At 48.1% G+C, this 16,980-nt stretch overlaps 1 protein-coding gene across 5 annotated transcripts in view; it reads left to right on the top strand.

Moving 5' to 3' along the window:
- Positions 1-16,980, top strand: part of PPP2R1B (protein phosphatase 2, regulatory subunit A, beta) — a 41,525-nt gene that overhangs the window by 22,880 nt on the left and 1,665 nt on the right. For 2 of the 5 annotated variants that reach the window (XM_011926713.1, XM_011926712.1), the window contains 4 exons: positions 1,535-1,689; positions 2,691-2,833; positions 3,214-3,305; positions 8,094-8,215. In XM_011926713.1, the coding sequence (XP_011782103.1) occupies positions 1,535-1,689; positions 2,691-2,833; positions 3,214-3,305; positions 8,094-8,215 (512 nt within the window). Of the gene's footprint in view, positions 1-1,534; positions 1,690-2,690; positions 2,834-3,213; positions 3,306-3,745; positions 6,233-8,093; positions 8,216-10,327; positions 10,373-16,980 lie in introns of those variants that run through there. The other 3 variants (XM_011926715.1, XM_011926714.1, XM_011926711.1) reach the window with 2 other exon arrangements.

The raw sequence follows: 16,980 nt of genomic DNA, 5'->3' as shown, positions 1-16,980 counted from the left end.
AAAAAAAAAAAAAAAAAAAAGAGGAGAAGACACAAATACTCTAGCTAGCTCCACTTTAGGGGGAAGGACAGGGAAGGGTTTGGGCCAAAGACAAAGACTATGGATATGAAGGGAAGGAATCTGTATTACAGTAGAACAGTTGACTTGAGTTTGTTCCTTAGTGCGTCTGAGTCTTACCGCCAGGTTGCTTCTCCTGTAGACTGTCAGTTTAAGTGTGATAATCAGTTGTATGGTCACTTGTCTATGCTGTCTTGCCTGTTCTCAACATCATTGCCCAGAAGGATCTATGAATAGAAAAAGTTGGCTCTTTCTTGGTTGGAGGCTTGTATAAATTGCCTAGGACTGGGACTGTGGCTTGGATAGCTATTCCTGCCCTTCTATCATCCCAGGGAGGTTGGGCCCACCTGGGGAGAGAAGTAGAATAAGGAATCAGTACCTACCACCCTTGATTTGTTAATCTGAGCCTACATTTTGAGTCTTACTGGATCTGTAGAGTGAAGTGACACCAGTCTTGTTTTTGTTCAGTGCTGTATATAGCAACTAATTGTGAGAGGATTGTAGTGCAGACCTTTATTATCTAGCTTTATGTCTTTGATACATGATCAAAGGATATAGGGCATTATTAGATGTTAAGGCAGGCACATTGACTCAAAGACATTTGACATCTTGTTTCAACCTAAGCATTTTCATGGAGAGGAAGCAAGTCAGTCTGATGTTTGTATTTGCTGTTGTACAGATGACCACAGTGGCCTCTACACCATTTCCTTGATGTCTTCCTGATTCTCAGTCAGCGTTGGTTCTCCATGATGTTGCTGGAATAATCTTGCTAAAATTCCACATTGGTCATCAGGTCACAAGCTTGCTTTAAAAACTCATCACTGTTTTTCCTAATCAAATCTAAGTCTTTCATAATGCTCTGTGGTCTGGGTCCACCCTAATTGTCTAACTTCAGAGTCTCACAGGTTTCAGGTTTTTCCCTTTGTGTCCTGGATACATGCCTTTACCCTTTCTAGGAATTCCTCCCTGCTTCTCTCCACTTACACAGATCCTCCCAAATCTTCACTGTCCAGTGCAAGGCTTCTTTCTGTGCTGAAGCCTTCCTAGACCTTCCCTGTTCACTCTTCTCTGCAGTGCTACAACCTCACAGCCTTTACTACACAACGCCAGACCTCATTCTAATTGCTCTTATACCATGTGACTTCATGGAGCATGTTAGCTTTCATTTCTCTGATAAGAGCATATGACCTGTGAGGGGAAGTGTCTTCTGTATTCTTTTTGTAGCACATAGTAGGCACTTGTATTTGTTAAATAATTGATGATGCATATAGTGAGCTTGCATCCCTTTTCTGTGGATATGCACACTTGGAAACTGAGTTGGAGCTGAGCATGCTTGTCATTGCAGCATGATTACATGTGGAGTCTGATTGCAGAGAGGTTTTGCTTTTGGTCCACATTTGATGTTCATGTAAGTAAACTAGGTTATGCTTAAAAAACAATAAGCAGTATGAGAACATGTTTTTGACCTCTTCTGCAGTATACGCCATCCGAGAAGCTGCCACCAACAACCTCATGAAACTAGTTCAGAAGTTTGGTACAGAGTGGGCCCAAAATACCATCGTTCCCAAAGTGTTAGTAATGGCAAATGATCCTAATTACTTGCATAGAATGACTACTTTATTCTGCATTAATGTAAGTATAACATAACTCTTATTGCTAAGCTTAGGCATTAAAGCAAAATTATTCATGACTGTTTCTGAATTCTCAATATACTGTCTTCTATTTGGAATATATATCTTGTATTGATTAATTGGAATACAGGAGATGAGAGAAAATGTCAATTTTAAAATTCATGTTAAAATCTACAGTATTAGCCGGGCACAGTGGCTCACGCCTGTAATCCAGCACTTTGGGAGGCTGAGGCGGGGAGATCATCTGAGGTCAGGAGTTTGAGACTAGCCTGGTCAACATGGCGAAACCCTGTCTCTACTAAAAATACAAAAATTAGCCGGGTATGGTGGTGTGTGCCTGTAGTTCCAGCTACTTGGGAGGCTGAGGCAGGAGAATCCCTTGAACCTTGGGCAGGAGGCGGAGGGCGCAGAAGTTGCAGTGAGCTGAGATCGCGCCACTACACTCCAGCTCGGGCAACAGAGCAGAACTCCGTCTGAAAAAAAAAAAAAAACAAACTACAGTATTTAAAAAGTGCAACAACTTATTTGTGAATTCTGGTCTAATTCTCTGATCATTTGAATGATTCCTGTGTCTTCCACTCACTGCTCAAACTAGAAATATTTTCCTATTGGTCAATTATTTTCTTTTTTTTGAGATGGAGTCTCGCTCTGTCGCCCAGGCTGGAATGCAGTGGCCGGATCTCAGCTCACTGCAAGCTCCGCCTCCCGGGTTTACGCCATTCTCCTGCCTCAGCCTCCCGAGTAGCTGGGACTACAGGCGCTCGCCACCTCGCCCGGCTAGTTTTTTGTATTTTTCAGTAGAGACGGAGTTTCACCATGTTCGCCAGGATGGTCTCGATCTCCTGACCTCGTGATCCGCCCGTCTCGGCCTCCCAAAGTGCTGAGATTACAGGCTTGAGCCACCGTGCCCAATTATTTTCTTATTAAATATTAATTTGTTTCATTAGATTTTGGAATTTTTTTTAAAGTATTTTAAATGTGCCATCTTATTTATTTTTCTAGGCACTGTCTGAGGCCTGTGGTCAGGAAATAACCACTAAGCAAATGCTGCCCATCGTATTAAAAATGGCAGGAGACCAAGTAGCAAATGTTCGCTTCAATGTGGCCAAATCTCTACAAAAAATTGGACCAATTCTAGATACCAAGTAAGATTTAAGTGTTTAGTCTTGTTTTAAAAGCATATTTTATATTTTACCTTATAGTGGGGAGTAATTAGCTAAAATTAACTTCAGGGATTTTCACTTTGCCTAAGGATCTGGATTTGCTTAAAGAAAATAATTTAGTAACTGATTTTGAGGATGTCCACTATGACTTTTATATTTAAGCTCTGTATATGTCAGATCATTGTCTGAAACTGATTTTGCTGAGAATTCTTTAGACATTATTTTGTGTATTTGTCAAGTTTATAAATGTTTTTAAATTTTTTTTACTTTAAATTTTAACAATTACCATAAACCATATACACCAGAAAGGATTTCTATCACCCATTAGACTGTCTTTCACAGATAATACTTTTGAATGTCAGTGCTTTACAGGGAGAAGTTAAGCCAGTACTACAGAAGTTAGGTCAAGATGAAGACATGGATGTCAAATACTTTGCACAGGAAGCTATAAGTGGTATGTATGTCCTTCTTTTGCCTTGCAGCTTATGCCTTGGTTAATGGGGATTTATCTCTATTATGTGAGAGGTGTTAAGTGGGTGGGATGATAAGTATTATGGGAAACAGGGAGGGTGGTAAGTTCCTGGAATGCTGGTGTCTCTCTGATTAGAACCCTCTTGGCCCACCGTTTTCTCATAAGTGAGCAGGCTATTTTTCTTAGTTACATGTAGGACTGGGTAGGAAATACGATTCTCACTGGTAAGAACAGTTTTTTGTTTGGAATTTAACCAGTTTTTAAAGTTTCACTTCTGATTAGCCTGGCCAAGTAAAGACAGTAACCACAGTGAGAAGTTGTTAGTTTGATACATTTGGATCATTGTTACTGTGCTTAATATTCACATAGATCGTTCATGAACTTTCTGTACCACTAACCTGATTTTGTTTGGAATTTTCCAGTTCTTGCATTGGCATAATGAGGAGCAGGAGGGAAAAGACCTTTACTAAATTCTTATCACAGATTTCTAGTCAATGTGTTCTTAACTGGGTGGAGAAAGAATGGAAAACCTTCAAGATCTCATCCAAGCAAATGGCAACAAGTTAGAAGAAATCAAATTTTAGTGACTTGATTCTTTCTAAAGATGAAATGGGATTGTTTTTTACTCGTCTTCCTTGTTAAGTCATTATTTAAGCCATTCTTACTGACCAATTCCTGACACTTGATACTTGATTGTCTCCTAATGCTTTATCCATCACCACCTGGGCTCCTGCATCCTTACTGTGGAATCAGGCCCCAGCCACATAATGTTCCAGACAAAGCCTGGAAGGGTGTGGACCCAGGCGTGGAGTGGAGTGATTCTCTTGACGTTTACATATATCTCTGTGTCTCTCCATCATTCCAAAGTTAAATGTACATGTTTAGAATAACTTATTTTATAAACTCTTTGGGAGGCATGTTGAGATTTGACCGTAGTGAAAGCCACATTTTCCTGCATTATGATGGTCTGCATCAGTCTCATCAGTCTCACATGAAAGGAGAATATGGAAGCTCAGGGTTAATGTAGTGGTTATTTTGGTTTTTATTTGCTCATGTCTGTATTTTGGTTTTTATTTGCTCATGTCTGTAGTCATGTCATTCAGAAACCTGAAGTGTGGCTGCATCTTGCTGCTAATATGTGATGTTGACACCTAACTGAATTTGAACAGTTCACCACTGTGCCTACATTTAAAAATACTTCTGTCTCTTTTCTGAAAAGCTTTATCTGTAGTGCCTTGTAATAAGCAGTATGTCTGTTTCATTGTAAGATTGCAGTTCTGTATTTTGAATGAGTCTGAGAACCACAGGGATAATACTGTACAGATTTCCTGCTCTTTACCTGGCTCTGCTTCCAGCAGTATTAACACCTGGTCCTTGCTGCATTGTGCAGTAGCTTTTCAAACTGCAGTTTTACTGCTAATTTTTTAGTATAGGTGATGCTAGAGTCTTATTTGAAGTGTTTGCTTTTCTACTTTTACAGTAAAACCTCATTAATTCTGAAATTTAAGATAATGAGTTAAGCCGAAGAGTTTACTAAGAAGCAAATTAATAGTAAGGAAGCCTATTTGAACTACTAAACAGTTTTAAAGCCCTTTTTAAAAAGCACCCATTTAGGATCATTTGAGGTCAAGAATTTGAGATCAGCCTGACCAACATGGTGAAACCCCGTCTCTACTAAAAATGCAAAAAAGTTAGCTGGGCATGATGGCACACACTTGTAGTCCCAGCTACTCAGGAGGCTGAGACAGGAGAATTGCTTGAACCTGGGAGGCAGAGGTTGCAGTGAGGGAAGATCGCACCCCTGCACTCTAGCCTGGGCCATGAGCGAGACTCCGTGTCAAAAACAAAACAAAACAAAAAAACAATTTTTCACATAATCAAACTCACCCTGTCTCATGACTTTTGGTTAAGGGGGTTTTCCCATAGTTTATTTTTCTCTCAGTGCATCTTGCTATGCGGTTTGCTTGTTACCCTTTTGGTTTTTGAATTGTTGATTTTGTTCGCAACCTCTTTTAAATCTAGCAAGTCCTTTTCTGTTTAGTGAAGGCCCAAAGACTCCTCTAAGACTTTGTGCATTTGTTACATAAAGCCAAGTTTTACTAAATACTTTCAGATTTGTCCGACATTTGAAAAACAGAACAGAAATTGTAAATCAGAGGTTATCTGTCTGCATTTAAACCGCCAAATTACCTTACATTAAGTTTCTATTTTATGACTTTGGGCCGAGAATTAAGTATTTTCCTAAGCAAAAATCTTTTTCTGTGTTCTCATTTTATTATCTTATGCTATTATTCTATAAACATTTTAATTTTGGTTTCATGGGCCTTTATTTTTTATTACCTGCAAGTTCTTCATTGAATTTCATACTTGAGAGACATTTGTCTTCATGAAACAGATTTGCATTGGAACCATTGCTTTTTCTAGTTGGAAATACCATTGTTTTGGGGACAGACTTTTAAAATGCCCTTGTGTCTCCCCCTGAGGAGCCCTAAGCATTGACTTCTCCACCCTAAAACTGAGAGAGGGAGAGTGGGCCCTGGCTTTCTCAAGCATGGGTCAAGGGGTTCAGCGGGGCCTCTGTCTTTTGTGGTGACCCCTCAGGGGTTTCATTGTTACCTTCTGAATTAAGCAAAAGAGAATTTGCTTTGGTACTCTTTGGAGGAATTGTGCTTTGGCTCATAACTTGGCCATGTTCTCCATGAATTAGTTCTCCTATTTTTTTTTTTAACTACCTTAAACTTAAGGGAAATTTTCTCCTATCTTGATTTCACTGGAATATAGGCTTTAGGAGCTCTGTAAGGCTAGTATTTTTGTCTGTTTTATCTTCTGTATTGCCAGTGCCTGGAACAATATCTGGTGCACATAATAGGTCCTCAATAAAAATGTGTTCAGTGGATGAATTTCTAAAATATCCTCTGATGTGTTGTGTACATGGAACAAATCATCAAAAGAACCAGAGTGTGTCTTATTCTCCCGTTGACACAAAGATTTTCCTGCTCTCAGGAAACAAGCTTTATGTGGCCCTTCTCTGGTCCCGTGGCTTAGACTACAGTTCTGTGTGGATTTGTCTGGTTGCTTGAAACGTGTTGTTTTTCATCCTTGGCAGCTTACATCAGTTGTTTGATTAGAAAAATGAAGCAGACACAGACACACACACAAACAGACATATTACCTGTGCCGATACAAATGTCTCAGCAGCAATGGAATTCACCTTGGTGTTTCTCTACAATTTGTGTGGGGTTTACTCCTCACAGGTTTAAGAGACCAGGTCTTGTTTCTTTCTCTGTGCTACCAAGAAGATGTGAACCTGAGGATGCATCTTGTTTCATAAGAAGGAAAACAGGTGAATACGTGGTTTCTTTTTTTTTTTGAAGCAGAGTCTCGCTCTGTCCCCCAGACCGGAGTGCAGTGGCCGGATCTCAGCTCACTGCAAGCTCCGCCTCCCTGGTTTTGCGCCATTCTCCTGCCTCAGCCTCCCAAGTAGCTGGGACTACGGGCGCCCGCTACCGCGCCCGGCTAGTTTTTTGTATTTTTTAGTAGAGACGGGGTTTCACCGTGTTAGCCAGGATGGTCTCGATCTCCTGACCTCGTGATCCGCCTGTCTCGGCCTCCCAAAGTGCTGGGATTACAGGCTTGAGCCACCGCGCCCGGCCGAATACGTGGTTTCTAATGAGGTCTTGTTGAAATAACGGGCTGCCCTCAGCTCACAGGAATACCACAGCTCGGCCACTGTGATGCAGAGCCCCAGGGGTCTCCGCCAGACAGCTTGTCCTGTCTCAACAGACGGCAGCCTGACCTTTGAGCTGGCTTGCCCAAGCATGCAGGTTGTTTGCGTAGACCTCTAGGGAAGCAAGCCTGTCCTTCCTGACCCGGCGCTTAACCTGGTGCACTTTTGTTCCTTTGTGAACCACTGTGTTGTCACTAAACCGAAAGGCTGGGGCTTGCCCTCAGACGTCACATTGGCTCTGTCCCTGTGGCGACGGCAGGGCAGGGTGGCCAGACAGGTCAGGTGCTTGTCCTGTCCTCTTGCCTTTTACTTAAATTCCTCTGACTTAAAAATGGTGACACTCTTATCGTAAAGCTTCCGATTTTTCTCCACTGCTTGGATATGAAACTAGAGGGCGAGGCCCTGTTGCCCAGTGTTCTCCGGGTTTACCAGCTGAGGTGACTGCAGTCTGATGTGATGTCATTGTTTCCCTTTGATTCTCCAGTATTCCTGTTTCCATCCAGTTCCTTACTCCCCTCTTTCCTCTTCCCTCACATGTCTCCCTCCAGTCCTCTGTACCTAGAATAGTCTCACTGTCCCCTGTTTGCCTCCACGAGCCTGCTGTTTCCAGGAAATTACATAACGTTCAGTTGGGATGGAAATCTGGAGGACAAATAGAGTAATTCCTCATTGCGTCGAAAAGCCAAGTCATTTCTGTCTCCAGAGTTGTTCTCTTACACTGATAGGAGTTCTGAAAGGAGCCAGGTCTTTCCTGTGGTCGGGGCTCTGGAGGCCATCAGTGACCAAGATGTAGGGAACAGCCAGGTGGACACCAGAAGGCCCGATGGGGCGGCGCTTTCCAGGGCCCCGAGGGAAAGGCACCTCAGCACGACCTGGACTGCCCCAGCCTTCTCTGCCCAGTGCTCCATATACTTGTCGGCTGTTGTTGGACTTCCCAACTCTGCTGGCACAACTGAGGGCATCCTGGCTGGGAAGTGCAGGTGGGCTTGGGAGGGATGTGCCCTGATCAGGGACAGTTACAGCTCCACTGTCTGTGTCTCTAGTGGTGGCACAAAGGCTGAGGAAGCTAGATTTTCCTGTGAAGGACAGTGGAGAACCCAGTGTCCCTCGGGCTGACAAGAACCATTTCCCAAGACCCAGAGTGCCTGGAGAGGACACGGGGAAGGTAAGTGCCCCGGAAGCCTGGGGCCAAGTCCTGCCCTCAGGGCTGCGAGCAGCCAGGGTGGCCTGGTCTGCAGGGAGCTGCCGCAGGGTAGGCCGAGAAGCAGCACCTCTCACTTTGTCCCCAGGGGAAGAGTCCAATTTTAAGGGCCGGGAGTAGGTTTTTAAAGCCTGTTGCTGGCTTCATTCTGGAAGTGCTTTCTGAGGGACGGGTCGCCGGCCAGAGCTGTCACTATTGTAGCTTGAGGCCCATCTCCCATCACCTCCCCGTCTGACAGCGAAGCCCATACAGAGGACACTGGTGGGGTTTGGTGAAGAATTGCTTGTAAAAGGGGGCTGTTCCCATTTTCCTCACATAATACAGAAGTGACTTGCCACAATTCCTCTCAGTTATTTCCATTCAAGATAAAAATAGTTGCAAGTTTCTCTGTAACAACTCATGTTCTACAAGCCCCACTGGACGCCACTCTGTGGAAATGGTGTGAAAAGCCGTAGTTCAGCAGTCGGTGCCAGCCACTGCCCCAGGGCCATTCATTAGGAGGGCGATTTGTGACTTACAGATATATTCAGAAAAGGAGAGCAGCAGGGCTTGGCTGCCTCGTGCTGATGCCAGACTGCGTTTAGTTCATGGGGAAAAATCTGACATTCTCACACCCACTCTAGTGGGTTCGCTTGGTGAAAATTCTATGAAGTAACATCAAAAAGGCTGCCTTTTAAGTCACATGGCTTTTCATTTTATGTGAACCGAAACCATGAAAACGTTTTTTCCTGTTGTTGAGGTCCAGGATCGCCTTCGCTCACTTTGAATGTTCTTGCCTTCCTGAGTGGCTGCACACTTGTCCGTGGGCAGCACCGGTCGTTCCTGCAGTGGCCACCCACTGGGAGGAAGGGCTGGGCGACGACTGTCCAGATGGATTCCCGAGTGGCCAGTCCTTGGAGTCCATGTTCTCTTCACAGAACTGGGCTGCAGGAAGGAGAACTTGGCTGAAGGAGTGGGGGGTGACAGTTACACATTTTTTAGGCCTAAACCACAGACTTCTTTGGGAAGAAAGGGGTTACGTCTTCCTACAAATTCAGAGCCAACTGCTCATGCCATAAATGCATGGTAAGACCCGATCTGAGCGTGGGTCATTGAAGTGGCCCTCCCATGGCTGACCTGCTCAGCTCTGAGGGCCCAAGCTGTGCCTCCACTAGCTGAGGAGTTATTGAGAATTAACTGTCGTTACTCGAGCCTTGGTCACTGCAGCCCCTTGTCAGGCACTTCAAATCTCATGTCATCCTCACCCACCCTAGGTGGTTAAGTGCTGTCATTATTTTTCGGTCCCTCATGAATCTCCCCCAACCCCTGTCATGTCTATTTGAGAATCTGTTTTTCCAGGAAAGGAGGCCCAGTGGTGCTAGGCCTCTGAGGCTTCAGTTCAGTTAACTCAGAAAAATCCCCCGCCCCATGACTCAGGGAGCCTTCCCTGCATTTGTTTCACTTAGGGAAAATGACCCGAGGGGGAGATGGAAAGGGAATTGGCCGTTGCCAGGCAGAACCCTGTGTGTCAGGGGCCAGCAGCCAAGTGAGTGATCCAGGAAGTCATCCAATTGCAACCAGAAATTGTTCTTAACCCCTCACTGTCTAGGGTGCGTAGTGGACTTGCCAGTCTGTCCGAAAGGGGTGAGAGTGAGCGCCTTGCTCTTGAGAGCCCCGGGAACCATCCGTTCTCAGCCACCCTCAGGGCCCTCAGGGAGCCATTGGACATTCCAGGGGCTGGGTCCATCACTTGAAGAGAAAATGGGAGGGGCGAGAGCCAGTCTCCCTTGGTGAAGGGCGCCTCCTTGGCGCCCTTGAAGTCTGTGGAGGTGCCTGTGTGTTGGATGTCACGTGTGTCCCCCAGGCAGGATCTGCCAGGGAGCAGCGTGGGTCACCTCCCACACTGTGCTGTCCCGGGTCCGCGCGGCGGCTCGCTCCCAGACAGGACGCAGGGTGCTCCCTGATGAAGCTGCTGGCAGGCCTTGTCAGGCAAGGGTTAACAGGGGATTTGTTTATTGAATCACGAAGTAGCTGTCACATGATTTTAATCAAAACACCATTTCCCTGACAACAGTGATGTCAGTCTTGTTATTGCAGGAAGGAGCAGCTGTGAGGGACATTCAGTCTCCATGCCGAGCCCAGGTTTGGAGACTAAAATCAAGTGAAGCATCCATAAATAATGGCTACAGACATTGCCTGACTGCGTCCACCCTCCTCCTCTTCCTTTTCTCTGCAGACAGTCTGTCCTGTACACACACTGACCTGAGACCAGCCCCTGTACCGCGTCTTAGCTAACACCATCTTCTGCCTTCCATGCGCCTCTACTCTTGTTTCTGGTTTTTCCTGCCTTCCTTATTTTCCCCAAACTCAGAGAGTCCCTTGGGCCCTGAGGGTCTCTGACTTGTGCCTTTTGACCTGTGTCTCTTCTCTGGATCGAATTAGCTCCTGCTAGTGAACCAGGCTGTTCTGGGCCTGAGGCCGGAGCCATTCCGCAGCTCAGGAACCTTGCTTGTCCTAGAGCCAGCCTCTAGCACTGGGGGAGGGCTGCGTGTCCCTGTCCCTGCCAGAGAGTTAGGCTGGCAGGGCCTTCGCGCTGCCCTGGGGGTCTCAAGGGAAGCTCTGAGGAGCTCCGCTGGGGGTGCCTGAAGGGGAGGAGCTCCTTAAGGGCCAACCTGTTGGCCAGCAGATTGGTTCTCCTGAACCCAGAAAGACTACAGGAGGTGTGAGTCCAGTCACACTGAGGACTGATGACAAAGACCAAAGCCCGGGGATGCTGGATCCCATCCCCAGTGGCCTCCAGCTAAGGGAATTGGACCTTGAAGTCCATGGGGAAGTCAGACACAGCCTGGTGACAGGGCCCACGGGAGCAGGTCTTTAGGCTGAGCTCCTGTCAGCGCCCTCTCCACTGCGGGGCCTGGGGACAGCCATCTGCACAAAAAGACCCCCGGGCCTTCCGAGTCTCCACACTGGAGGCTGACCTGAAAGTTGGAGATAAAAAAAGTCCTCCCACCTGTGACAGAGATTCTCAGGGATGTTCTTATGTTTGTGGTACCCATAGCTGATGCTGCCTAGAATTCATTTCCCAAAATTCAGAAATCCTGGGGCAGAGTTCCCAGTTCTCAGCCTGGAGCAGATGCTCAGAACAGCGCAACCACACTTAAGCCGGTGAAGACAGCTCACAGGCAAGAAACAGCCATTTTCTGTACCTAGTGTTGGGGCAGGCAAGAGTTAAAGACAAGCAGAGTGGAACTCTCTGACAGCCCTCCAGGGGAGTGGGGGTCTGCCGGGCAGTGCCATGCCAGGCTGCATTTGCCCCTCGTAATAAACCCAGGGGTGAAGCCAGCCAGCCTGTGCTCCAAGTTACCACTGGAGACACCAGCCTTTACAATGATTTGCCTGGGTTAGTGGCAGGGCTGAGAGGGCGCCAGGGGACGAGGCCTCTGTCAGAGGTTCTTTGCTGCCTTCTGGACTGTCTCTGCCTGGAGGGTGGCCAGGTGGCGGCTCCCGGGCTGGGTGGGAGCTGGGCCCTGCTCTCCCAGGCTTGTTCCGTGCCCAGCCCTCCTTGCCTGGCCTTCTCATCCCTAGTTCCCTCCCACTGCCTGCCTGCCCTTTGGCCCTCACTTTGCTGGCACAGGGGAGCTGCTAAGCATTCGGGCTCTGTAGTGACTGGAAGGCAGTTCTGGCGGATCCCAGACGGAAGAGACAGGCAAGGCCGTGCGCTCTGGGCGCTGTGTGCGGCTCACTTGGAGAAAAGGTCTTGGTGGGCTTTTCCTCCATTCCGTTGTGTCCCACCCCCAACTATGTGGGTGGCCCTGGGGTGACAGTGAACAGACTCCTCAGGGTCCAAGTTGTCAGTCAGCCCCACTTTGGGCATCTCACTTTTGGGGGGTGAGGAACTGGAGCCAGAGCTGTGCCAGCCGACCTGAGGAGAGAGTGACTCAGTTCTCCCTTTCAGAATCGCAATCCCTAATGCCTCATTTCCCTCTGGGCCCACATTTTCTGAACTTTCTGCTCATCCAGCTTTTGGGGGCTCAGCTCCCGGGGAAGTCCGCTTCCCGTGCTGCTGCTCCCTCCTGTCTCCTCCCTCGCAGACACCATGCTGGCTCGGGGGCTCAGCCCGGCTCATGCTTTCCCTGGGCTTGGAATCGCTCTCTGCCAATTTCAGAGCAGCTCTGAGTCAGTCCACCCTAGGAAATCCCCCCAGAAACGCGGACAAAGGGAGGCAGCAGCAGGAAGGCTTGCTGGAAAGAACAGCGGCAGAGGCGCCTGGCAAGCTCTCTGCCCTGCCTGCCCTTGGTTTCGCCTGAGTGATTTGTGGGCACAGCTTCATACCTAGGGGGAGGCAGGTGTGCCAGTGGCACCTGTGTCTGAGGGAGGGCCCAGCCCCTTCCCTTCGCTTCAGTCAGGACCCACATCTGCCTCCTAAGGGACATTGTCCAGGATGATTCCTGGCGATAATCCATCGCTCAAGGGCTGCTCAGCTTTTGAAATCACTGGCGGGGCTGAAATGAGAAGGGCAGAGCCCTCAGCCCCCAGGGCAGAGCAGCCGTTTTCTGTGCAGGTGACATTTCCTTTGTAGCCACGTAGCACCCAGGATTTAGTACACAAAGCCCAGAACTTCCTCCCATGGTGCCTGTGGGCTGCTAGCGAGCAGGAGGCTCCCTGTCACCTGGATCCACCCAGGGAGGGATTAGAACCCCTCAGCAGGGAGGGTCCCTGTGATCTTTGTTTTTTGAGACGAAGTCTTGCCCTCTCGCTCAGGCTGGAGTGCAGTGGTGCGATCTCGGCTCACTGCAACCTCCGCCTCCCAGGTTCAAGCGATTCTCCTGCCTCAGTCTACAGAGTAGCTGGGATTACAGGCGCCCACCACCACACCTGGCTAATTTTTGTATTTTTAGTGGAGACGGGGTTTCACCATGTTGGCCAGGCTGGTCTTGAACTCTTGACCTCAGGTGATCCACCTGCCTCTTGCCTCCCAAAGTGTTGTACAGGCCTGAGCCACAGCGCCTGACCAAGAACTTTAACTCTGAGAGAGCAGAGGCCTGGCCAGGGGTTCCTAACTTTGGTCCCTGGTCGGGAAGGGGCTTCAGGGGGCCCAGGAACCAACTCCTGTCCTGAAATTCTGTCTGAAGTTCTGGGTCTGTGTACATGCTTTTTGGGAAGAGTCCATAGCTTGCATGTCAAGGGGATCTGTGAGCCCTCAATTTAAGATCTAGTGGGGGAGAAAGCAGCTGCTTGCCAGGAACAGAACCTTGGGTCCTGTTCCCACCTCTCCTGCGTCATGATGAAGGACTTGGGAAATGCAAGCACTGCTGGCCGGTTCCATCCACCGGGCAGACCCTGGGTTTGGGGTGCAGGCCTCCCTGCCGCTCTCCTTCCCCACCCTGCTGGAGCCTTCGACCCACAAAGGCCGCAGAACTGACGGGTGTCCTGGGGAGTGCGGGGTTGGGGCCTGGCTGGCCACTGGTCTGTTATTTTGCCTGCGTCCTGGGGCACTATAGTTGTTTTTGGCAACACAGAATAAGAATGATGGAGAAATCTGGTGGCAAAGGGAAAACACTGTGACTGAAATTTAGTTCTTTCCTTAAAAAAGAAATGAAACTCAGCAATACTGAAATTTTGGGTAGCCAAGGGGTAACCGCCAGTGTAAGGCAGAACTGAGCTATTGTCAGCAGTCAGGCAGCAGTGGACGTCGGTGGAGGGGGCTCCGCTCCTTCCAGCCTCTGCCAGTGTGGGCCCTGCCGACTGCACCTTCCCAATGCTACCCAGAGGCCAGCGGCTCACCCCGCAGGGAGAGAACTGTCTCGGTTCTATAGCATGGGCTCAATTGGAATGGTTTGAGTGAAACCAAATTTCAGTCGAGATCCTGCTGCCAGCAAGCTGGATATAACAGTGGCCTTTCACTCAGGGCCTGGCACTGAAACAGGTCCAGGACGCAGGAGAGCAGCTTGGCACATGGTGTCTCCAGCACCCTGAGGGCGCAGAGCTGGGCCTCAAAAGGGTGCCCGCCCCTGTGAGAGAGTGCACTGTGTGAGCGCGCGTGCAATGTCGAGGCCTTTGGCAGACCCCAGAGAAGATGTGACATCGTGACTAAATAGCGAAGTCTTTTGCCTGGCAGCTCGCAGCACCTCCCCTCCCATTTCCAGCCCCTGCCCTGCAGCTGCCTGTCCTCGGAGAGCCCCCTGCATCTGCCTCCCCTTCTCCTACCGCAGGATGAGGCCCTTGCCCAGACTACCTGGGCCAATGGGCTTTGCCCTGGGACTCTGAGAATCGAGGAGCAGTAATTAAGCAGTGCCCAGCGGGGCCCTGTCCTTGTGCAGGCTGCGGTTAGCAGTGCTTCCGTCAGCGATCTGCAGCGGCTAACGTGTACTCAGGCGATTCAGAGCAAGGTATTATTTACCCTGCTGACGTCAATGAGAACATATTATCCACTGTCCTTTTCTGCAGCCTGAAGTGAGCACCAGAACTCAGAGAACACAGCCACCTTCCCTACTCTAAAAATTCCACCCAAGGCCCGATGAGGCAAAAGCCCTATCGCATTAACCTGACATTCACACCACCTGGGCTCTTAGAAAACAAGTTGTTTTTATTTTAATTCAAGAGGGTTGGAAACATAAAAACAGTACATTTTCCTTGCAGAAAATTACCCCATTTAAATTACCATTTGGTACAAAGATTATTTATTACACTGCATTTTAGGCAATTTTCTAACATTGAGTGACAAGTTATACTTTTGATTTTTTTTTAAATTGGAGCTATTATGATTTGCACTCATAATACCAAAGCTATTGAACTCACCAATTTTTTCTTAGTAATTAAAAAGAAAGCACACAGAAAAAAATAACTACAGTTAGATTAACTTTATCAAAAGTAACTCTTTCAGACCAAACATCCAGCAAAACCACCCACCTCCCTTCAGATATAAGCAAATAATCTTGCCCTTTCTACAAAGTGCAAATATCTCTGTATCCCTTTTATTTCTCAAACTGCAGTCCCCGAAGTGAAGCAAACCTTTCTCTCCGCTTCTTTCCCCTTCAGAGATTTTGGTGAAGGCAGGTTTCTCTTACCACCCATGGTGGAAAGGTCTCACCACTTGAATTTCCTTGACTGAGCAAATCTTCAGCAGACAGACACCACACAGCCAGCAGCAGCCCGTTATCTGCACTGGGGAATGCGACATTATTCCATCTGGGGTCATACGTTTCCAGGATGTTGTTTTGTACTTCTATTTTTAAAGCTCCCCTCTACCCACCCACTTTGCCTCTGAAAAGACAGAGTATTAAGTCTAAGTCTGTTATTACTTTTTTAATCCTAAAAGTAATAAGCACTTCTATTTGATGGGGCTTGACTGTAAGGAAATGTCACGCCCCTGGAGACAAAGGCTGAGTTCATGACGGTTCCTGGGGCGGAATCTGCTGGCCTGCAGTGCTGACCTGATGCCGTGTAGTGCGGCCCCTTGGCAATTGAGTAGGGGGTGTCCTGTGGGAAACTGCTGTATTGTAACTTGGAAAAACTAGGCGTCTTTGAGGTGAGCCTGAACTTCTGCAGTTCACTGGATGCTGAAAGGCAGGTGGGTCTGCGGGGTCTTAGTCTCCCTCAGCCTGGTTCAGTGCACGGCCACCTGGACAGCTGCCCTGTCACCTGAAAGCGGCCTCTCCCCCAAAGCCAGGCGGCTGTCGAGTGGAGAATAAGGTTATGGGAACAATGTCACATGCACCCTGTGCTTGACCAAAATGGGGGCTTTGTTTATACAGCTGTTTGCTTAAGAAAAGAGTCAGATGCTACTGAAGACAGAGAGGGGAACGAGTGAGCCTCTTCCAGAGCAAGAAGCCAGAGAACCAAAACCAGAAGCCAGTCAGCCCAAGCGCTTGTCCCAGCTCCTCCTGTCACCAGCTGTGATCTCAGAGAAGTCACAAACTTCCGAGAGCTTTGGTTTCTTCAGCTGTGAAAAATAAGGACAGTATCTCCCCAACTAATTTCATAGAATTGTGAGGATGAGAAGAGAGTACTTGTGAAAGTGCTTGGTAAAACTAATGTACAAATATAAGCTATTGCTCCCCTGTGGGCGGGCGAGGGCAGTATCTGGGCAGAACCCATCAAAGCTCTCCCTGGGTGGGTCTGTGGGCAGTGCTGCCTGGTTCTCTATCTGTGCCCCGGTGTGTGCCCGAATCTGCTGAGAGGTTGAAACCTGCCTGGAGAAGATGTGGACGTAAGGTGGGGGTGCACCTAGGATGGCTGCTAGTCTTCTAGAATCAGCCAGGCTACCTTAATTAGGACAAAAATGGTAAAACAGGAATGTGAGAGGCTCCTGGGAGGTGACAGGCTCCACTGCCTTCGTTCACTCGCCACCAAGGGCCAGACAAGGACTCTGACATTACTGGTGCTTCAGACCATGCTGTGGAACCTGTCAGAAGGGAGACAGAAACTTTAAGAAAAGCTCTTTGTCCAGTTTAGAAACAAAGGCAGATGATACTGCTCTTGTCTTTTTTTTTGAGGTGGAGTCTCGCTCTGTCACCCAGGCTGGAGTGCAGTGGCGCGATCTCGGCTCACTGCAAGCTCCACCTCCCAGGTTCACCCCATTCTCCTGCCTCAGCCTCCCGCGTAGCTGGGTCTACAGGCGCCCGCCACCACCCCCGGCAAATTTTTTTGTATTTTAGTAGAGACAGAGTTTCACCTACTACTACTAATCGACTTCATCTACTGCTGCGGCGGGCCGATACTGCTCTTGTCTTTCGTACATCGCTCTGAAG

This window comes from Colobus angolensis, unplaced genomic scaffold (assembly GCF_000951035.1).
Source record: "Colobus angolensis palliatus isolate OR3802 unplaced genomic scaffold, Cang.pa_1.0 Scaffold7, whole genome shotgun sequence".
Taxonomy (NCBI): Eukaryota; Metazoa; Chordata; class Mammalia; order Primates; family Cercopithecidae; genus Colobus; species Colobus angolensis.
Note: the sequence above shows the minus strand (reverse complement) of the source record. Positions and strands in the feature narration are given on the sequence as shown.